Below are 23,890 nucleotides of genomic sequence, written 5' to 3' on the forward strand. Positions count from 1 at the left end.
ACAGAAAAGGCTAACTTGGTTATCATTTTGCAGAAAAAAAAGAGACTTCTAAAAATAAAAACGTAAGAGGTTTTTGGACAGTTTGTGTTCTATATTCTTTAAGCATCGGCTCAAGCACCGTTTAAGCACCGGCACCGTTTCAAAAGTACCGGTTTGGCACCGGTATCGGAAAAAACCTAAACGATACCCATCCCTGATTACAAATATAGAATTTTATACTAAGTACATTAAAGAATAGATTTTGTGTTTACTTCTTTGCACAAGAAAAGGCTTTTATCTCACAGAATGCACAAACACACCTGCAAAAACTTGTAAATGACATAATATTGTGTAACGCAAAGCAAGAGAGTCCCAAATTGAGAAACCCAGACTCTCTGTTGCATCACATGATTATGTGGCTTATCCATACTGAATTTCATCAAAGCTGAATAGTGGACAGGGCAGTGTCATCATTCAGTTTCCCTCCACTCCTACAGAGCCGCCATCTGTCAAATATCAATTTACTTCCTGCTCTCTAAAGAGTGCTGAGCCCTAATTGGAAATAGCATGTAACGTATTCTCTGTTCTGCACACATGGAGAGTGAAGCTATCAGTCAGTCTGAGATATGAATATGATGCACTCGCTCCCTCATGCCCATCTGTGGAACAATTCGTTTTTTTATCTGACAGAGGGAAATAAGAACGATGAAGATTGTGATATTGTGTTTACTGGAGTGCAGATGGACAAACTGCAGCATGAGTATCGTCTCTATTTAGGAAAGAGACTTGTTCTGGAGTAACGTCTTGTTTCCTTAAGGAAGTGCTAGATGCTAAATCTACTAAATCTACTAAGTTAATGCTAAAAGTTAAAAGAACAAAGCAAAACTCCAATCTCCCTTTTTGCAGACGGTGTTCTTCTGCACCTCTTACACTTTTTTTTAGTAAGCTCAACCATCCACCTCTGCTTTCGCGATTTCATCATAAACTTCTAACTTGACAGTCGCTGCTTGCAGCAGACATCAACATCAATTTTCATGCTGAGGATTATCAGTCGTGATAAGAGCATGGTCTCCAGTCATGACCCAGATACTAAACAGCAGCTTTCAGTGAAAGAGTTCCCAGTGTCCAACCCCAAAGGTAGCACTCAGCTGTGGAGCGTGACCAGGGGCATACTTCCTTTCATCCCCCAGTGGCAGACTGTTAATGCTGCAGTATTATTTCCTGAAGAATCTGACACGAAATATTTGCATCACACAAATTTGTAGTTTGTGTCACTGAAAACACTATTTTTTTCACACCGAAAAAATTCTCACCATCCTACGTTGCTACCATTTGATTCGTCATGACTTCATGACATGTTGTTTATCCCAAAATGATATTCAGAGCGTGGGGTCACCACTCTGACACAGTAAAAGAAATCCAGCCCACATCACAGATGGACAAGTGCAAGTGGTCAGATCTTAAAATAGCAGCTGGAAGTGGCACAGAGCTGCTCCACATGACCTTAAAAAGTAGATAAGCCACATTTCAATCAGTTTTACATCAGCAAAGTCCCCGACGTTTGGCGAAGTATTCATAGAAGTAAAATAACCTTAAAGATGTCACAAGCTCAACAATAAACATGACTGGAAATAGAGACATTTCCCTCATCAGTGGCTAAGATGTGAAGAAAATTAGGTAGTCCTGCAGATACATCCTAAAACCGTCAATTAAAGTGTCCTAATGAGTTAAATTCAGTCAGACAGTATTACAGCTTTTAATCTGCATCCATCACAAGATGAGGAACTCTAGAAGAGTTCATTTCGACTTTTTTCTCCCTTTGATTAAAAATCCTATTATCATTTTTTTTCTCTTAACTCACTTTTACGTTCACTACTTTGATAAAGGCTACATTTGGATCAGCAAAGACCCAACCATGGCCACCGCTTTTAAGAGAGGAGAATAGACCGCCAGGCTATGCTCATCATGTTTCAGTCAGGAATAAAAGATACTCTGATTGCACTCCTCTTTTGTGTACGTGGAGTTCGTGCCCCGTTATGTCCTGTTAATTAATCAGCAACCTTAAATCTATTCTTTACATTCTTTTAATGCCTTATGATGTATATGATAGTGAATTCAGATTAATGCAGTCTGTAAAACAACTGTGTGTGTTTGTGTGTGCGTCCCTGTGGAGGTCAGCTAATCTGTCTTCCACTGTCAAGCTCACTCCAGAGGTGGAAACACACACACACACACACACACACACACACACACACACACACACTATCCCTGTCAACATATGAGTGCCCACAGGGAGAGGAAGTAGGGCAACATGCTGGAGACTCCCTGCCACCCACACCTGCCTACTCCTCAGGCTGCAAACACACACACACACAGTGGGGAGTTTCCACTTCCTTACATTTTTTTTTTTTTTTGGGGGGGGGGGGGGGGGGGATGCTTGGTTTACTTTCCCAGGCGACAACAAATGAAAAGGATTAAAAACTTGAAGGACATTGTCTCATTTTTGTTTTCAACAGCACTTAAGCAGAATTAAGCAAATACGTTGGTTTTTCAATTATAAAGAAAATACTCGTCCTAATTGTGCTTTGGCTGTGTTTAAATAATACTCTTGAAAATGAGAAGCACCTGCACTGTGGCATTTTTTTTGCCTCTACTAAAAACGATTTCTGTATATATCATAGTTTTGCAAAATGCTATCATTGGGAACAAAATTAGAAATGGATTTAAATAATATAATCAGTACTTTCAGCTGTCAGCCTTTATTTGCAGTTTTGACCATTTCATCAAACCAAATATTCTGGATGTCCTTCACATCCTCTTTTCCCTGTCCTCAAATATGGAAGTTGTACTTCAGCGTCTCTGCGTTGTAAGATTTTTGCAAGTTGTGTTTTGTGATTTGCATCTTATCAATTGTAAGATAATATTACAAACTCAATCTCTTTTTGCGTTGCATTTGTTACATGTGTGATGATGATACCAGCTGGAAGTTTCTTCCTTTCTGTTGTTTGGTTAGTAGGTGCAGGTTGTAGCAGCCATCACACTGAAAGCTAAAGATCAGAAAATGTATCCAATTATCTTTATATGAAAGGTTATTACAGCTGTGAGTTTCTCTCACACTACAACAGGGGGCCAACGTTTTGGAGCCTCACAATTCTTCCACATCTGCAACATTTTTTGTGTCTCCCTCGCTTTGGACTAAATATGAATATTGATATTTAAGAATGCAGGTTATAGGGAACATACAAACTCACTATTTTTGCAGTCTGAAATATTGAAAATTGACGATCTAGTGAAATTCCAAACAGCACAAATTCTATTCAAAGCAAAAAATAAAGAACTGCCAGGTAATATTCAGAGTATGTTTTTTTTGAAAGAAGGAAGTTATAATTTAAGGGGTTTTTGTAACTTCAAAACAATGAAGATACGTACTACAAGAAAAGGCTTTTGTGTTTCTGTTCATGGAGTGAAACTATGGAACAGTCTGAATATGGAATTAAAGCAACGTCCAAACATAAAACTGTTCAAAAAGAGTTATAAAAATATGATCTTCTCGAACTATAAAGAAAAGGAAAATATTTAAATTAAGTGAATGTCTCTATTTAAAAAAACAAACAAAAAACAACTCATGATGTGATATTATAGTATATAGTATATCAGAAATCTGTTCACTATTTTTATTACAAATTATATCAGTAAGGAAGCTGACTAAATATTAACTGATAATTTATGGGGTGAGATTAAATAAGTGTTTACTTCTTCCCTTTCAACATGTAAATTAATAATTTTTTTTGTATGTAATTTGTACAGTATTTTTTTTTCTTTCTTATTTTCTTTTCTAAATGTACTTGTATATTGTTCACATGTTGAAATAAATTACCAATCAACCAATCAATCAATCAAAAGATTAAAGTGAAACGTTTGCTCTTAGTAGAGATATTTGAATGTGAGTATGCAGTAGTTAAAGGCTTTATCAAAAGAACTGAGGAACAATACTAGTTTTACAATAATATTTGAGCTCCTCTCTTTGATAATGCTTCTTAGAGATTACTTTTTTTAACGAATGAATGAAAAGATGTCTCGTTCCAATCACATGTGACATCAGGTGCGGCCGTTCCTGCAGAGCGTAGTATGTAACTTACAACACTTTGTGGGTTCTTCCAGCTAATGTGGTTTACAGTAGCAGAAGTGCATACATCTTGAGTATAGCCAGCCCCAGTGGGAACTAAGTCTTATATCCTGACAGTGCCGGTGCTGATATATACTCTACCAACCAAGCTATACAGAAAATGAAATCCCAAACCTTGGCAGCTTTAGTGTTAGTCTCTTCTCTTTGAGCTCCATGGGAAATTGAGTTTCCAACCCAGCAACAGCGCTTATAGCTCTACCCAAAGGGATGAAAAAGTGCAGAATTTCAAAGAACAGATCACACCATCTTTTTCTTGTAGCTGTGCAGATCTCAGCGAGGTCACTGCTGCTAAAAATATACGTGCACGTGTATCATTGTAAAGAAATGTAGATTAACTGTCTAACAGAATTGCAAATAAAGAAAAACATGCATTTTTTAAATAAAAACAATGAATGAATAAATAAATAAACCTCTCTGACGTCCAATTGGGAATTAAAAACAGTTGCCAAATATTTGGTAAAATGCAGCTTATTCCAAAAGCTTTTACTGCAATGTTTATCTCGTTCACCTCCTCATGTCCTGCATCACAGGCTTTTTTGAAAGGAGAAATCAAGAAGGCATTGGAGAGAGGTCTCCGGGTCACCGGCAAAGTGAAAAATGATCCGCTTACATCTGTGCTAACATTGCCCGATAAGACTGGGGGCAGATTGGACAGAGATTTCCGCATTAGAAAGACCAGCTCACCCACTCTAAGATGTAGGACAGGGCCACTTAGGAGATAAAGTCACTGTCAGTGCGAGAGAAGCCATCGGTAACACCGCAGACATCTGCACTTCCTTCAGATTACGTCTTACTAGTCGGTGACAGGAGTTTTTCCTGTCTGTGATCCTTATATAATATGTGGCAGTGTGAGAGTGATCGTTTGAAATTGGATCTAATCAGAGGTGCCACTTTACTTGACTATTTGTGAAATTCTGCTCTTTAAAAGCACAAAGTTGTAAAAAGAAGCAGAAATGGTTAAAAATAACAGATCTTTTTGTATTATTTTACTACTAATGGAATCACGCTACACTGGCCACCTTTGGCGAGAAGTTGCATCAGTAGCCATAGTTTGGAGTGGAAGCAGACGAGGCTTGGTACACGGCTGGTTAGAGCTGGCAGGAGAAGCAGTGGGAAGAGCGTAGAGAAAGGCTGGCTGGTGGGCGTTGATTGGAGCAGAGAGGCAGACAGGCAGGCTTTATCCAGGAAGAGATGATGGTGGAAAGCATGCAAGGCAATTGGCTCACTGACGAGCAATGGAGAGCAACCCATGACACAGAAAGAAGGCATAACTTGACTGCAGACTGTGACTGGAGACTACAGCTAGTTCAGCCGCAGTGTCAGTGCCATGTAGGACTGAACAGGCTGAAATTTAAGGTTCAAATACTGCTGGATCTTAATGAGAGGATGAGTTTCAGATGTGCCAGTTGATTGGTCAGTTTCAGGAACTTCACCCAGACAGACACGCATGGAGAGAGGGCTTTTCACATTTCTCTGTTCCTTGCCTTCCTGTCTCCTCTGTCCTCATTCACTCTGTGAATCACCTTCAAGAACGTCTCATCTCGTCAGCCCGGTCTCAGTGTCCACACTGAGTCACTGTTACAGCAAGTCAATGTCAAAGTGTGCAAGGGCACCACAAGAAACGTTTCGAGCCCTTTATGCACACTTTCTGCATTTCTGCAGACTTTCCCATATGCATTTACCCTCAGTTCACAGCGTTGTTACACTACTAGGGGACGCCACACAGGCATTAAAATTGTATACAAAGAAGCATGACAAGAGAAGACTCCTTGAGGGTTACAGGATGAAAGCTGACATAAAATTACTGGTTTTATCACAAACCATGCTTGTACGTCATTGTTTTTCATGTTTTATTTAGTAAAGAAACATGAGAAAAATACTAGAGAGAATGAGGTACCTGCCGTTCTCGCTATAAGAAAAGATTTAAAAACACATGCAGTCTCCATCCCTTTAGATAGTCAGCAAAGTGTGTAAAGCCATGTGCTGAAGTGCTCTTGGACTTTACAGCTGTATACAAAGGGGACGTCAGTAGGGGTGGGTTTTTATAATCGATTTATCGATTAAAATCGATTCTGGCTTGGATTACGTAAAATCGATTCATTAAAATCCTGAATCGATTTTTTAATATAAATTTATTTTGCCCGAAATGCCAGAATCTCAGGTGAAATCTCACAAAATTTCAAAAACCACCAAACAGCTAAAACAGTAAATGAGAGCAGGAACACGGATTCTGCACAAAGACGTAAACACACAGCGCAGCCCGCGGATCAGAATCAGTTAGATGTCGCCTTTCTCACAGTCGGGACTGAAAGCCGACAGCCCGCTGATTCTGATCTGTCGGCGGTCCGCGCTTTGTGTTCACGCCCTTTATGCGCTGATTCTAAAGCTGTTAGTTTGATGTCTCTCCAAACAATATTGACCGAACCAGCAGCAAAAGAGGACCCAAACTACGCTTCACAAAAACATCGTCATGTATTCACTCTGACTTTTACTGTTTTGCTTCGACCACGATGCACAGCTCTCTCTCTCTCTCTGTACGTTTTCTGCATTATTCGCTTGCTTGTTACGCACAAGTCTACCGTTGTTTACAGCGCTATCGGCCGACTTTTTTTTTTCTGTTTTATATACTTCCGAAAAGAAAACCTAATTTCTGCCGTTCAATGCTGAACAAATTTAAACTTTTTAAAATTATGCAAAATGCAAAACGCTCAGCCGTGTCTCTAATAAAACCGCTGTAACGTCAGAGGTAATGTTCATGTGTTGATTAATGGTTTTCTTTCGTTTTTGATCTACTGCAGAATATTTTTATAAAATCCCAGAACAGGAAAATCACCTTCATGTTTTTCTGTGTTTTATCTTCAGCTACTTTGACACAAAGGCATCTGCTGTGACGCTCACACCTTTGATAAAGTCTTGCGTGTGTCAGCTTCCTTTTTATAGATACAAAAATATGTAAATGTACTGATCTGAATTATAATATTTCTGACTGTCAAAAATTCCCAGATTCAAATCGAAGTGAATCGAATCGAATTAAATCGAATCGTGGATCGAATCGATTCTGGACCTTGTGAATCGGAATTGAATCGATTCTAAAAATCAGTGACGATACCCAGCCCTAGACGTCAGGTACCCTCTGTGATGCTCTTGTGATTAGGTCTTAAGATGGATATCGGGATCGGGCTCTAAAATGTATCTGGAGACGGGAGCAATCGATAGAGAGACGAGGATATCGAGGATGACCAGGCGCACCTTGAGAAAGTCTTTTCAACCATGTCATACAAAACAGCTGTGCCAAACAGCTGGAATCTTTAAAGCACGGTGGTGGAAGGATTTTACAAACACATGTGTTTATTGTTCACTGGTTGTGTTGGTTATCAAAGGAAATCATCTCTACCCTTCAACATTTGTGGGTGTGATGACTAAAGGAAGGAAAATATATTATGTGTGCATTCTTGTCACACTGGGAATTGAATATAAACGTTTGTTTTCATGAACACTGTCATGCTCATCTGACAGAGTTATCATAAATAACAGTAGTCTGAAAACCCCCACAATGAAGCGATTAAGACGCTGTGCACTCCTCATTCTACATTGACATTGTCTTAAAATGACAGCTCAGAAGCAAGGATGTCTCGTTTTGTTAATGCCTCCTGCCTCAAATCCTCTCCTCGTGCCTCTTCCTTGATTTCTAGTACTGAGATGAGGACCATATAGAAGCAGCCGCGGCAGTTTGTCCTGAAACAACAACAATAATTTCCACATTTCGACTTTTTTCTCAAAAGACATTTTCAACTCTAATCTTGAAATTTCCACTTCTGTGAAGTCGACTGTGAGGAGGCGAAAGAAGCTTGAATTGGTTTTATTAACGTGATATTTACCATCTGCATGTGTCGGCTGGATCAGCTGAGCCAATAGCGGATGGGGGTTGGCAGCAGGATCCGCTGATCTGCAGTAACCGTGTCTGAGCTCAAGTTTGTGAATGAATTTCATCCTCAATTTTTTATTCATTTCGATGAGTTCACAGGTGCGCTGGTTGGCTGTGACGTTTTTATGTGTTTAAATGTGCATTTTTCCTCTAAATACACTCTGATACAGCTAACTTGTTTCTCTAGTTTAGACTTGAGTGCAGCACGACTGGTACAGAACTGTTTTTGAATGGATTGAGTGGTTAGATTCAGGAAAGTACTTCGGTTAGTGTTACTAAAACAGCGTGAGCCAATCAGACCTTGTATTTAATAAGTTCTATCAGTGCAGCGTGTAACATATAAAACAGCTGAAGTTACTAGACCTGGGTTTGGTACTACTGCCAAGTCAGTACTTTGGTAGAAATCAACACGAATGACTGAAAAGTTGAATTAAATTAATGTTTAATCGATTTGTGTCTCATTGGTTAACATTTTCTAACTATGATTAGATAATAGAATAATTAATGAACTAATTAACTCGATTAACTAAACAAAGTTACAAAATAGAATGCCTCTAATTATAAATATCCCAATGTATTACACAAAATTAAATATATATATAGTTGGCACTGAGGTGCCCTCTCTTATATTGACTTTGTAATTTTCTCTGTAGAGGATGTGATTTTAAGGTGGTGCAAGTATTGCGTTGTGTACTTTAGATCAGCGGTCTCCAACCTTTTTTGTGCCATGGACCGGTTTATGCCCGACAATATTTTCATGGACCGGCCTTTAAGGTGTCGCGGATAAATACAACAAAATAAAACTAGTACTGGTACCAAAAAAAAGAAGATTTATTCAGAACACACGTGAAAAGACCCAGGAAAACCGAGTAAACGATAAAAACGATAACAAAATAACGCTGAAAACCGATAAAAACCCTGAAAACTATACATTTCACACCTGAGCCTCAACTCTCGCGGCCCGGTACCGGTCCAAGGCCCGGGGGTTGGGGACCGCTGCTTTAGAGGGACCAATTGTAAAGCCAGATGGCAACAGGCAGGAAAGATTTAAGTCACACGTTTCTATATTTGTGATCGCAATTTGGTGAAGACAAAATGTGTTTGTTCAGTCAAACCTAGACAGTTTTAGGCTGTGGATGAACATTGATAGTGATTGTTTTCTCTTCTTTGTAACGAGTGGATTCTATTGGTGGCTTTGAAGCCTTTTTCCAGCATCTGTCAATTTTACTTGCGTCTGCAGAAATGTCAAGGTCAGAAATCTGAGCTGTAGGTAAAAGATTAGAAAGCATTTTATCTGAATGAAGAAAATATTAGTCTGGAAGGAAAGCCTGAGAGCTGGAACAGTGTGAGCTGCAGTAGTTCTGCTAAGATCTCTGCTCGGTTTGGTTCTCATTGGTACAAAATGACAGTAAATAACACCACTTACATGTGAGGCTACTGAAGTGCTCTTTCTCCACCGAGGAAACCTGTTCTTTAGAAAATGATCCTGACAGATTCAAATCTCTGAGCCAAGTTTATCGCTTAGGGTCTGTGGTTTGATTTGATTTGACTGACAGGTTGCAGGAAACACAAGCAAAGCCCTCAATACTGTCATCAGACATCTGTTCAAACGTTAATAATTCTTGATTTGTGCATGGGAGAGGATATAACAACTTTTTCAAACAACTGCGGTGTTCATAGCGTGAACCCGACTGAAAGAGTTCTGGGCCTTTAAGCACGAGCTTAGTTCAGATCCAGCATTATTATCTCTGAGGGTCCTCACGCATGTGTGTCATTTATTGTGTGATTTTACTAACATGTGTCTTCTGACCTCTCGTGACAACAGACGGCTCACACACATAACACACGATGCTATTGTACGCAATTCTTAATAAAAGCTGTTTTCTTTTCTCTCTCTCCTTCTTCCGTCCTGCTGCGTGAAACAACAGATCACTTGGGCATCGAGTTTATGGGTAAGGAAGCTTTTCTTGTCTTGCATCTGTCTGAGTCATAACTGTAAACATCACAGCTTTTCATATCGGATAAACAATACACTCTGAGGGCTCGGATACAGAACAAATTGTTCATAACAGCCAGCAAACGGCATAAGTTGGATGTGTCTAATTACATATGGCACTGTGACATCATTTGAAATGCAATCAGGAAAGCTGTGGTGAATACAAATATCTATAGTTATGCATTAACACATTAGCTGCCGTCAGCCGTGCGCGCTGCGCTGTATTTTACACGGCGTCTCAATCTGTTTTTATCCTCCTCACACATATGTACTTACGTATCTTTACTCCCCGCACCATTTCTATCTTTCTGCTTTCTTTCTCCCTTTCTATCTCTCTCTTTCTCTCACAATTGCTTATGAAGTGTCCCACCAGAATACCAATGTGCTGCAGTCTCCTTGGAAACAGTGAGAACAGAGAGGCGTGCAGGGTGCAGTGAGGGAGTTTTTGTGATGTTGGTACCGTTACCAGTCGCACTCCTCATTAGTATGTGTGGGTATGTGTGCGCATGCATGGCACATGCTCAAAGTGTGTGTCTGAAGCCCTAATGCGAGTTTGATGAGATCCTTCCAGCGATTGTGTGTTGAACGTTAGCGCGCGTTTCCCGTGCGCACGCTGCGAGGCTGCGAAGGATAGATGCCAGCGGCTCCACCTCGTCTTCGCCAAGCTGCTCGCTCCCGGTTTTGGCTCTCGCGGACTCCGTGTCGGGTATCACAGCTGAAAAGCGACGTGAAACTTGTTAACCAGAGCCCCTCGCTCTCTCTCAAAATGTGTCCTCTTTAGGTTAAAAAAATCTCTGTATCAAGGAAAATGCCCTTCCTCCTGTCTGGCTTTACAGCATCTACATGCTCAAAGTCAAATTTCACAAGAACAAGCACTGCTTCTCTTTCAGCTGCCGTAGCAGTCCAACGAAGTAGAGCTTTTTTTAGAAAACCTGCTTAGACTATGCAAACTTGGCAGTGACAGATGATATTTTCTACAGAGCTATCTTGCAGGTTTCCCCATTTATATTCAGCGAGAGGTTTTATGCTTCTGCAACATTGTTCAGGCTGCCACATTTTCATTGCCGAGCTGACGTCTCTAGTCCTGCCAACGTCTTCCCCCGGCATTGTGTTAAGCAGCGGCTAGATAAGAACCTCCCACACTCAATCCTGGTGTGTCAGTGTCTGTGCCTTTGGAAGCTCTTTGAAGGAAAGAAACGCACAGACCTACTGTAATGCTCTTTGTCACAGATTATTGTCATTAATGCAACTGAGAAAATATACTTTACACAGTAGATTAAACTACAAACTGTCACTTGAACTGCCCCGTCCTTTCTGTCAATAGCAAGTGATAGCAAATCGTTATTTCACTCTAAGACACGTTGCATCAACAACAGGATGATTTATAGCGACCATTTGACCAAAAAGGCTCTGATCTGAGGATTAAAAAGAACCGATCTCAGTCGCTGCTGAGAAACTCGCCCTTAATAATAAATAAACAGATTTTTTTTGGTGTAAATTTAACATTCAAGTAAAAGGTTTGAGGGATTGCAGGGAGCTCTAGCATGAAGACATTAGTGTTTGAGATGAGATTAAAAAAAAAAAAAAAATGTAATCTCGGGCCCCAACCTACACCAGATGTCACTGGCATCACTATAAACAGCAGTGAAGTCGCATTTAAACACATGGGGTAGCCGTAAGCATCATTTGACAACTGTGGAGAAGCGACGCATTTATTCCAGACCAGAAATGTTACCAGCGACTGAAAACAAATGTAAAAAGTGAGGAAAAAGTCAAAGAAGTCCATGAGTGCAAAACACAAATCACCCAAAAACATGACAGGGTCTGACTCACAAACCCATGACTTTGAAACTGCCGCCCCTCAGGCAGACTTTGTCACTCTTTTAAAAGAGAACTTTTATCTCTTTGTGTCCAATGTTGCCTCTGCCAGCGCGTCTCTGTGATGCCAGCAGCTGCTGACAGAATGGCGGTACTCGACTCCCAAAGATGAGAATGTGTTGGTCAAACTTGGCTTTCTTTGCCATACAAACAAGTAAATATTAACATTTGGGGTTTAATTTTTGCTATATAACTTTGCACTGTCCACTTTCTGCTGTAGCAAAACAAATTTCCCACGTGTGGGATAATAAAGATTATCTTATCTTAACCCGGTTATGGTTAGTTTTAGAGATGGCACAATACCACTTTTTTGTGCCCGATACCGATATCATAAATTTGGATATCTGCCGATACCGATATGAATCCGATATAGTGTGTTTTTTAATCAGTAAAACTGTTTTTTTAATATCTTGCTGCTTTTTGTATAAGTTCATACTCAAGTTAAATAACAACAACAACACTAAAGCTATTCTGTTATACCTGTATGTTTTAAAAACACACTGCACCCAAAATATTTCATAGTTCAGCAAAACTGATCAATCTAATAAACTTAAACCTGCTCCATCCTCCCTATTCTGGTATTTTAAAGAGTACTTAGCAGAAATATTAAGCAACCTAACTAATAGGGTTGCAAACTCCCAGCAAAAGAAAATAGGGAACCACCCTCTTCCTCATTATGCTTAATCGATGTAATCAACTTTAATTTGATGCAGTGTGAAAAAAATGCACAGAAATAAATTATTTTTCAAGAATAATTAAATAGATTCAACATCTTTCTTCAACAGAACTGCACAGATGGTATCTTCCCAAAGGAAAAAGTACTATAGCTTACTAGGGTATATTAGACTTAACAGTTACTATATACAGTAATGGACTTCTATACATTTTACATCAGATTAAAACTTTGGGTGTAGGAGTCAGATAATTATTTATTAAAAACTAGACATTTTAAATGAGAATAAGAAAGAAAAGTATGTCTTTGTGCCCCCTTTTCCCTGTTCATGCCCTATCGGCCCCCCTGGTTAAACTTTGCTAGATCCGCCCCTGCACAGTTACCAGCCGTCAGCTATGTAGAAAAAGATCCTGGTGTAGAAAGTAATATTAAATAAATTCTAACAACAGCTTATCAAGCTTAAACGTGCTGCTGTTGTTCAGCTGCTGGTTTCCTCTTTCTGGTGCAAAGTGGACCAAAAACAAAGAAGAGAGACGGACTCACGACAGAAAAGCCGATCAGCTGATCATTAATCAGTTTCACGATTGAAGTAGCAGAAGGAGAGAGAGAGAGAGAGAGAGAGAGAGGCAGTTGCTCCATATATCGGTTGTTAAGCTTAACGCTGGAATGCTTTACAAACATTCAGAGATGAACTTACACACTTGCTTTACTTCTCTCTGGGAAAACTTCCTCGGAGATTAAATGTTTGCTAGCAGGCTACAAATACACACAGCGGCTCTATCACGTGATGCACACTGCTGCTACGTGCTACGGTTATGAGCTGAGTTACGCCATGTCGCAAGTTTTGTGAGGTGCTTTTTTGATATTTAATGGATCGGATTACATTTTTTATTTCTCTCCGATATCCGATCCAGTAATTTGGGTCAGTATCGGACCGATACCGATACGTAATATCGGATCAGTCCATCTCTAGTTAGTTTTACAGATAACTTGAAGCTTTGTGCCTGTTTTATAGAGAATGAACTTCTGCCCTCCAACAGACTCAGTTTCTGGGGTTAAAAGGAGAAATCGCTCCTCCGAGGACATCACAGCCTGAAGCCCTGAGCCGAGACCACATTCAGGAATTCTTTGATCCAGTTTTCCTCCTTCCTTAATATATTTTCTGTATTACATGACAGAAGTTGACAAATGTGACAGCATCCAGTCAGTCAGTCATGTGGTCATCAATATTTCTAATATGACTGAGCTGTGACCGGAAGCTTTTGCACCGACTTGTAAATCAATGTTTGAAGAAAGTGTTACAAGCTGCTACTTTTGAAGGGCAGCAGATGTATTTTAAGTCATGTTGATTTTCAATTTCCATCCAGAGGGTTCGTCGAGTGATTGCGCTGGAAGGAGGCCGGTTAGTAAGACGAACAGACCTTTGTTTCTTTCTGTCACTTACTTCACATCGTCATAGAAACTGGCGAGGTAGAAAAACTTTTTAAAGCACTCAATCAACTTTGGCGAGCCGAGAACTAAAATGCACTGAGAATGCTAAATATTAAGCGCGAGTTGTTTGGTATGACAGAAGAGAAAGGAGATAAGTAACACAAGGGAAGAAAGACAGAGAGGAATTTAGAAACTGCAATCACTCCGGTGTCTTCCCACAGATCCCTTTTCTATCAGGCAGCATCACAATTTCATTTATTTTTATTATACTGAGATTTTCTGTGAAGGGTTTTGAATTCCTCGTGGTGCAACTTGGCTCTTTTTGAATAAACCGGTGTTGCTTCTAGAAACATTACCTTTTTTTCCTATAGGTTCAGGATCAGAGAATTTTTAGTAATAAAAAATAAATGAATTACGGAGCCCCACAGGGGACATGGGAGAAAAAAAAATTAAGACGGACTTTTGCGAGATCTCGCAAAACTAACTCGGGATCTTGCAAAACTTTTGCGAGATCTCGCAAAACAAACTCGGGATCTCGCAAAACAAACTCGGGATCTCGCAAAACTTTTGCGAGATCTCGCAAAACAAACTTGGGATCTCGCAAAACTTTTGCGAGGTCTCGCAAAACAAACGTGGGATCTCGCAAAACAAACTCGGGATCTCGCAAAACTTTTGCGAGATCTCGCAAAACTAACTCGGGATCTCGCAAAACAAACGTGGGATCTCGCAAAACTTTTGCGAGATCTCGCAAAACAAACTCGGGATCTCGCAAAACTTTTGCAAGATCTCGCAAAACAAACTCGGGATCTCGCAAAACTTTTGCGAGATCTCGCAAAACTAACTCGGGATCTCGCAAAACTTTTGCGAGATCTCGCAAACGTTTTAGCCGCATTCTTCGGACGCTGGCTCGAAGCCGACCGGGAGGTCGAGGCACGATGTGCCGGGAAAGCGGTGTTCCTCCCGGCTGTAGTAGGTCTCGACCTCCCGTTAGCTTCGAGCTAATGGGAAGAATGCGGCTAAAACTTTTGCAAGATCTCGCAAAAGTTTTGCGAGATCTTGCAAAAGTTTTGCGAGATCCCGAGTTTGTTTTGCGACATCCTGAGTTTGTTTTGCGAGATCCCGAGTTTGTTTTGCGAGATCTCGCAAAAGTCCGTCTTAATTTTTTTTTCTCCCATGTCCCCTGCGGGGCTCCGTAATAAATAATCCGTAATATGTCCCATATTTTTTTAAGAAAATTGCCATGGGAGAATTGGCCCTGTTATTTGTTATCATCATCTGACACTGATGAATAATGCATCCAAAAAGCTTCTGCATCCAGATTCATCAAAGTTAATTATCCTTTAGTTGTGCTGGAGTCAGCCTTTAGTAAAATTGTTATGCAAATCTATCCGTAAACCAACAAACAGGCAGACAAAAACATAGCATTCAGCCACTGGGGCATGAGAATTTGAAGGGTTAAAGAATCTGTGGTGCTTGATGGTGGATCTAAACAAAGTGCTCGTTAAAATCAATTTCATGCCACACTAGAAGGACGAGCCAGGGAAAGCCGGGGCGATGAGCTCTCTCCTTTTAGTGCCAGTGAGAAGCCAAACGGCGGGCAGCACACAGATCGGCTACTACCAGCACATACTGAGCTACAGTAACATCTTCCGGGCTGTGGGACAGCAGAGAATATTATGAGAAGCAAGAAAAAAAAGTGATAGAAAGAAAGAAAATTGCCAGCGATAACAATGTCTCCAGTCACCTAAATAGATTCAGTCTGTAAATGGGTGAATAAAGCTATCCAAGTAATAGAGGAAAGAACCGTGACCAGCCAAGAGAGCATGTTTACTCTAGCACGGCAGGCCTGCATAATAAAGGTTTTATCCACCATCAGCAGTCTGTGCTGCGGCACATGGAAATTCTAATGCTCAGAGCTGCGGAGAAATGGCAACATAATCCCACCCTGTCTGTCTGCATCCTTTGATCTTTGCTTTTTCTTATGTCGCTCCATCCATTCATCCATTCATGTCAGTCTCTAATGATCATGACATTTATCATGGCCTAGACTGGGGGCATGTGATAAACAGAGCATCGCCGGTATCAGAATGCTCATCTTTATACGCCGCGCTTTGACAGTAACAAACTCTTCTTGTGCACTTTATGTAACCGTCTCGGCCGTGACAATGGGCGACCGAGCTGTCATTGACATGGGCTGTATCCCAATTCAGGGTCTGCAGCCTTAAAGGCCGCATTTTAAGGCCGATTACGTCACCGCGACGCGACGAAGGCTGTCCCAATTCGAAGGCTGCTCGAAATGCGGCCCTCAAACGTGTCCTTCATTTCCCTGAATTTTAAGGACGTGGCGGTGTAGACTTCGTGGCCCAACATATCCCAGAATGCATAGCACGGCGGTGGGTGTGGATAATTTTGCCGGAAAAAAACGGCGGATAAGGCGCGCCCGAAGAGTAAACTTTAAGTAAGTACCGAATATTATGTCACTTATTTATGTGCAAATGTTTAATAACGAAGAACATTAAAACATTACTGTTGGCCACATGTCGGCAAAGTTTTGTGACATTAGTGACGTTTGTACTAACTTGGTTTAAAGCCTTTACTTTAAAATATACGCCGTTCAATAGCTGAGCTTAATCAGAGAATGATCAAAGCTCATGTAGAAACAAACAAACAAATGAACAAAAGATTTTCTCCTTCATTTCTGTCAAACAAAGCTGTATGAAACGTTTCCAGCTGTTAGTATCATGGTTGCTAGGCAACCTGGGCAGCGCGACGGAGGCTACACCGTCCCATTTCACAAGCCTCGCACTTCCGGCCTTAGCGGTCTTTAAGTACGCGGCCCTCGAGGATCGATGAGGCTGCGTACTTTAAGGCTGCAGACCCTGAATTGGGAAACAGCCTATGTCATTTCTTCTTCGTCGTCTTCTGTTTTACTGGCAGTTGGTAACCCATTTAATTGGAGTAAGAAGTTGTACTGCCCTCTAGTGGAAAAGAATATAATTGTTCTGCCCATTACTCACGCTGGTCGATTACAGCAGCGGTCCTCAACCCCTGGGCCACAGACTGGTACCGGTCCGTGAGTCGTTTGGTACCGGGCCACGAGAGTTGAGGCTCGGGTGTGAAATGTATGGTTTTCAGGGTTTTTATTATCATTAACTCGGTTTCCCTGGGTCTTTTCCCATGTGTTGTGAATAAATCTTCTTATTTTGTCACCTGTACTGGTTTTATTTTGTTATATTTATCGCAACACCTTAAAGGCCAATCAGTAAAAATATTGTCAGACGCAAACCGGTCCGTGGCGCACAAAAGGTTGGGGACCGCTGGATTAGAGTACCAATCAGGTGGAACCAGATAATCTTTCACCGCACACCTGATCATTTCTCGCTGCACGTCCAGTGGTTGCGAAACACTGCCCTAGAGGGTCTGAAAATTCAAGCTGCTGAACTGGATTGCTAAACCCTGTTTGTGGTATTGGTGTCTTTTGGAGTGTTGTCTGACAAACATTATGGTTTGTTGCATAGTTAACTGCCCCATCAGCTCATCTAAGAAGTTAGTGCTCCACTTCTCATGAGAGAAATTCTAGTATTTTATTTTTATTGTACTTAGCGCTATTAGCTCGATGTGCAATGCTACCATACAGTGTCTAGATGCACAGTCTCAGTCATATTTGCTAGCCTTTGCTAACTTGCATTGGAACTTTTCATGCAATTATGGTCACTTCTCTTTCCAGCAACATAACAACATAACGGCAGAGTTGAGGCTTCACAGCAAAAGTCTACAAACAATGAGTAACATCAAAGGGGCCGAGTCCATCCTTTCTATTACCTCCATTTCTGGTCGTCTCAAAACCTGGTTGATCAGTAGCTTCTATGCTAGTATGCTAACACTGACTGTTTGACCAATCAATCATCCAAATTCTGCAACAATATAAACTTTGAACTGATTCCAATGTGCTGCCAATCAGCATTAAATTCTACTACCTTCAAACTCCAGGCCACAGTTTATCCCATAATTGTTCAAATGAAATACAACTGAATATCTGTAACAGTCCTCGACAGTGTCGGTGCCTGCCAGCTGCCTGACTTGTCCATATGTTCGGTATTAGATTAAAATCCTTGAATTACTCACAAATCTGGCACCCTTTGTCACTAAAATAGGGTAAGATTCAATGTGCAAACACTGCCTGGATAGAAAAAAATTGAAATGTCTTAATGCACAAGAGCTTTTTTTTTTTTTTTAACTTTCAGTGATTTTGAGGGGGAAACTGAGTCGATCCTAATGGACTTGGCTCAAAAGCACTCCAGAGGAGAGGGCCACTACTGATGGAAATGTGTGTGCTGGAGAACTGCCAAGTGCATTTTACTGTCCACCGTTTCTGTTTATATGTCATGAACTCCACCAGGCAGACTTCAGCCATCTCATCAGGGCTCAGAGTCAGCATGCCTGAGAGATATGCTGTCAAAATGCCACCTCTCTCTGTCGCCAGACTCAGTGTGTGTGAGTGTCTGTGACTGTGCTCTCAGCCGCTATTCGATTGCACTGTAATTGTTTGTGCTTATTTTGAGCACTCATGCTCTTCAGGACATAGGTGTGCATGCTGTATGATGCAACAGAAAGCATTTCTCATAATGAAGCTCAACTCAATCATTTTGGATGATGATTGAAAGAGTCGGCACACAAAACCCGAGTCGGTTTGTTTATAAGTAGGAAATGCGCACAGTTTTTCATTTTTATTTTCCCATTCAGTTATTTCACACAAGCCCACTTAAATTGTATTTCTCCAACTCTTTCTCCATTTCTTACCGCCTTATCTTTCTGGCACACTCGACTGTGCGGAGTGTATAGCAGCTGTAAACACGCTATGAATGTATATGACTACATACAAAAAAGGTCACAGCAGCCCTTCTATATTACTGCCGCTGCCACTTTTCGTGTAAAATATTGATCATATTTCTCTATAATGTGGCTGTGAATAAGTGGCCGGCAGGGCTCTGCAGTGCAGAAGTGGAGGTTTCAAGTGGAAAGTAATAGAAGATGTGACCTCACGGCTCCACAGATGGAACATGAACATACTTTCCCTCTCATGAGCCGTATGATTAATTCATATCACGAGAGGGTGTTTTTTTGTTTTGTGTGTGTGTGCAGTCCAAATAAGCACGTGGGAGGGGAATCTAAGGTATTGCGTGACCTTGGACAAGCCGAAAACATATTTATGACTAACCAAATACTTGAAATGCTGCATGCATATGTAAATATAAGCCAGACTGTGTGTGATATACTGAAGTTTTGCCCATTTCTCTACTCAACTTGTAGCTGTGTATGCATGTATTCATATATTTCTGTCCCTACACACATTAATTACCACCCAGTTTTCCTCAGGCATGTTGTAAATTCTGAAAAGGCTAACCAGTGGCAGCCAGATCAGTCAATACGCTGGATTTATCAGATAAAAATCCATCTTCCTTGCTTACTAGCACCTGGCTGGTTGATTTCTCCTCACCTTTCCTTTTCCTCTTGGTCTCCTGCCTCCGTGTCTGTCCCTGCAGCCAACCTAATGTGCCCCAGCTCCCTCTGCTGACATAATTGTAGCCCATGAGCAAATCTGTTGCAGCCTGATTAGCAGCATCTAAACAGCACTGGCCCCGGACATAATTTAGACATAGATGGAGGGAGAGAAATAATGGCACAGAGGATAAGGGAAAAAAATGTACCGAAAAGACACTAATAGGCTCTGCAACATCTGTTATTTTTAGGGATTATAAATGATATATCGCACGTACGACCGGTTGTGCGATTTCCGCGGGGTACACAATAGCTTAAAGGCTGCTGTGAAAGGCTCGGACCGAGAGATCCCTGTTTTAAATTCCCCGACAGGCTTAAAAATATTGATGTGGTTGTGAATTAGTAACACTCTCCCTCGCTGACTGCTGTCAGGATGCCCTTGAGCAAAACGTAGTGGCTGCAGCTGTGTCGCGGTTTTATTCCTCAGCTCGCGGCTGTGATTTTTGTGAGTGGTGATTATTTTTTTTGCGCTAAAGTGGCCATTCGTGCCCATCCACGGTGCGAATTTGTCTCAATCACCTCAACGTAAAACCTCAACACCTGTCATCGTCATTGTTTTCCAAGGTCTGAGCCTTGCTAAATAAAACTTGATTGATCGCCTATTAATGTATCTGAAGGCAACTATGATTTACTTGTTCGGAACAAACAAGACAGCTTCCATTTTTCTCCACTAATGGCGTTCCTCCGCGCCATAACTCTTCTTGTCTCCATGTATTCAGGCTCCATTACATGTGGCATCCATTTCAAAAGCAGTGTCTTGTGTCTGTCGGACCATTACTCTACGTGGGAGAGCTGATAGAAATGAGCCGAAAGGCTGTGTGGTAACTAAGAATAGCGAGTGTTGCTGGGGAGTTGTAAAAGCGCGTTTGTTTATTGCTGTTTTATTTCAATTTTATTTGGTTTGCGCAGAAGTAATTACACTTGTAAGAATCTGCAAGACAGATACAGAAGAGCCTAAGAGAGCTGTTGCACCACAACTGCTTGTTCGATGATTTAAAAAGGCTGTTTGGGTGCTGTAAACAACACCGTTAGAAATTAAAAATGGGTAAGTGCAAATCTCAAACCCATGTTTAATTCTGCGTTATGGTGAGGACTGTGTGGATGTTGACTGTGGGATGTCTGCACATATACACGCTCGCACAGATGCACAGCTGCACTGTTTTCTCTCCCTTCCTCGGTCTCTCGCATAAACACGTGCGTGATCTATAGCTTTATTTCCCCGAGGGTCTGTTGTTCAAACATTAATGTGACTTCTTCCTGTGTTTATTTCTCCACAGAGAGCAAAGAGGTGTATAAGAGACAGGTGCTGTCAATCACGTCCATCGCCATGGCGATTAGCCTCCTGGGAACGCTGTGCATGGCCCTCTACTGCCGCAACAAGTGAGAAAATGAACTCGCAACACCGCACATAAAGTCTACAAATGGCTGTTAAAACTACAATTCAAATCTTTTTTAAATCCAGCGTACTTACCAGCTTATCACTTACTTCCTGTAGGTTAATATTCAAATTGCACTCGCGCAGTTAACCCTTTAAGACCTACCATAGAACCAAGTCTGCCAGAGCTTATATTATATTTTTACATGCTGTGGAGCCATTTTTGGGAGCATTTCAAGTTGCTATACATCAATACAACCCTTATAGCCCAGAATTTAATAATATGTCTACATTAAGTGCATAGTAATTACATAATTTGCAAAAAAGTGCAATAAACTACAAAAAAATTGAAAATCGTTTTTGTTTTTTTAACATATATTTCTAGTTAGAGAAATTTAAGAGGCTTATCCCTCAAAACTGTAAATACAAAAAAGTTGCACAAAATAGTTTCCCACCACAGGAAATTTATTCTGAGTGTCTTCATAGTTTTATTTTTGAAATACACCAATTTTTATATACTGCAGGAAAAACGAAAATAAAAATTATAATGCAAATTTGCAAAAAAGCAGCATATGCATCAAAATAAACTATTTCCAGCAGTGCAATATGAGTCCTAAGCATCCCAGAAACGACACAGAAAGTCATAAAGTCAAACATAACTTTTAAAAACACCAGTATAGGCTCATGAGGCCCTGATGGTAAAAAACTACATTTCCGCAAAATAACGTCACTTCCGGTTTCGGGCAGGACATCGCAGGACATGCAATAGTTCGTGCTGATGGACGTAGGAAGTGTTATGAACAGCTGATCAGATCGGCAAAGCGTGTTTCTGGAATATTATGTTTTTGTTGCTGCAAGTGCTTTTTATGCAGTTTTTGCAAAGCTATATGTGGAAGGAAACTGTGACCGAGGACAAGCTGATGGCATAAGATGTAAGTACAACTCCTCCGGTTTCAAATGCAAAAAAAAAATTATTGCGCTAGCTCACGTGGTTGCAGTGCTACCGGGATTTTAAAAAAGTTACGCAAAACGGAGCGTGCCGCTCTGACCAGCTTTAAAGGGTTAATTGTTTTTATGTATGTTTAGAGCTGCAGGAATACGAAAATAAATATTATAATGAAAATTTGCAAAAAAGCAGCATATGCATCAAAATAAACTATTTCCAGCAGTGCAATATGAGTCCTAAGCATCCCAGAAACGACACAGAAAGTCATAAAGTCAAAGATAACTTTTGCTGAGATCTGGGAACAACGCTTCAACAACAAAGTGGATCAGTGAACAAATCTTTCTTAGAGAAAGAAGAAAGTAAAACTGCTTGTTGTAAATGAACTGTCACTAAGTAAACTTTAAACAGATTGCAGTGCACTGCCAGCGAGCATTAAAATCTGCAAACTTCAAACTAGAGGCGACAGGTTATTTCATAATTGTACAAATAATGTGTGAATCTGCACCTCTAAGCATTATCTTCCCAGGAATTATGTTTCAGCACAAACCGCGAGCAGACTACATAACAGGTGTTATTTTTAATGTATTCAAGCTCTCTTTCTCACTAATGTGTGAATGGTTTGTTAAGTAACATCAAAAAACAGACTTTCTTCAACCCTCTTTGTTGCATCTAACAGCTTCTAGACGTGATTTCATTTCTGTTAAAGACTCGGGTCATATTTGCCCCACAAACTGTTGCATTTATGCATTGAGCCGAGGTCCCAAATGCCTCAGCTTAATGCTTCTCCTTTGCTTTCCTCAGGACACGAAACAAAAAGCCAGACTAGCCAGCATTAATTTAAAAATGGAGACTACTAATCACCAAGCCAATAAAAGTTCTGGTTCCCATTGCAAACAGACCAACACAAACTTCACAGAAACAAAATGAAAATCTGACGTGGACTCAAATCATATTTTGCAATAACAATAACAGGGAAGCACGCCGTTATCTTTGGAAGCCCACCAGCCCAACATGGACACATTGGCTTGCATCAGCGGGGCATTCAGTACATGAAGGGATTTCCATTTAGTCTCAGAGAGTTCGAAAGAAATTGATGCTGCACTGATGAAGCGATGCAATCTTCCAAACACAGAGCATCCACTGGTTGTGTTGTGTGCCATCTATGATGTCACCAGGGCCCTATCACCTTGACACTTGAGGTTTGCTAGACTTGCTGTAATAAACTCTCGAATGCTAGATGTCACCACTCGGGCAAAACATCACCACTGGTATAGAAGTAGAAGAAATTGAAAATGGAAGCAAAAAAATAAGCTTTTCTTTCAAGTTTTCTGCAGAAAGTCTCATCCTGTCAAGGTCACACACTTGTGTGCACCATCATTTTCACCTAACGTAATCTTTCACTGCTATTTATCATAGACTTCTGCACAAGTACAAGTCTTTATGCAACCAGACGTCCTACCCCCTGCTAGCCATTAAAGCATGCAGGTTTTAGTCACTTCTGCATTAGTTTCACTTTTCAGCCCTGGAAGCAATCTCTGTCTTTTACACCGTCTGTTATAGCTCATCAGCATTTTGGCTGTTGCTAGCTGGCGCAGGCAGTGCAAGCATGCACAGGGGTGCAGCTGCAGCTCAGTCAGTAACTATGCGTGTCATTAATAACACTGGTTTTCTGGATGCTAAGCAGAGAACTTTCAAAGTATTTGGCAAGCTGTGAATATGTTGCTACTTAATGCATTTATACGCTCACTGACAAATATCCAAACGGAAACATTGCAGGAGTCCTCAGGTGAGCTTGTTTTTGATTATTGGCTGCTACAACTTGAAAATGGTACTTGGTCACTTGATTCTTAATTATTTAAGTAAGCAAAATGTATATTTATAAGTGATATTGCTGATTGTTCTTATGAACAATGTAGTTGATGTCCAGCAGTGTTGGTCAAGT

At 40.7% G+C, this 23,890-nt stretch overlaps 1 protein-coding gene and 1 long non-coding RNA gene across 2 annotated transcripts in view; one reads left to right on the plus strand and one right to left on the minus strand.

Annotated features, from left to right (window-relative positions):
- LOC146505802 (uncharacterized) overlaps positions 1–8,343 on the minus strand; it is a 282,570-nt gene extending 274,227 nt beyond the window's left edge. Inside the window, exon 1 of the long non-coding RNA XR_014877697.1 lies at positions 6,704–8,343. This is a non-coding gene — a long non-coding RNA (uncharacterized LOC146505802). The remainder of the gene's footprint in view (positions 1–6,703) is intronic.
- The window catches only part of nrg3a (neuregulin 3a), a 430,968-nt gene that overhangs the window by 365,334 nt on the left and 41,744 nt on the right, over positions 1–23,890 (plus strand). The window contains exons 4-5 of the mRNA XM_085183301.1: positions 10,019–10,042; positions 20,905–21,007. Coding sequence (XP_085039427.1) covers positions 10,019–10,042; positions 20,905–21,007 — 127 coding nt within the window. The remainder of the gene's footprint in view (positions 1–10,018; positions 10,043–20,904; positions 21,008–23,890) is intronic.

Source organism: Neolamprologus multifasciatus, chromosome 13 (genome assembly GCF_963576455.1).
Source record: "Neolamprologus multifasciatus chromosome 13, fNeoMul1.2, whole genome shotgun sequence".
NCBI lineage: Eukaryota > Metazoa > Chordata > Actinopteri > Cichliformes > Cichlidae > Neolamprologus > Neolamprologus multifasciatus.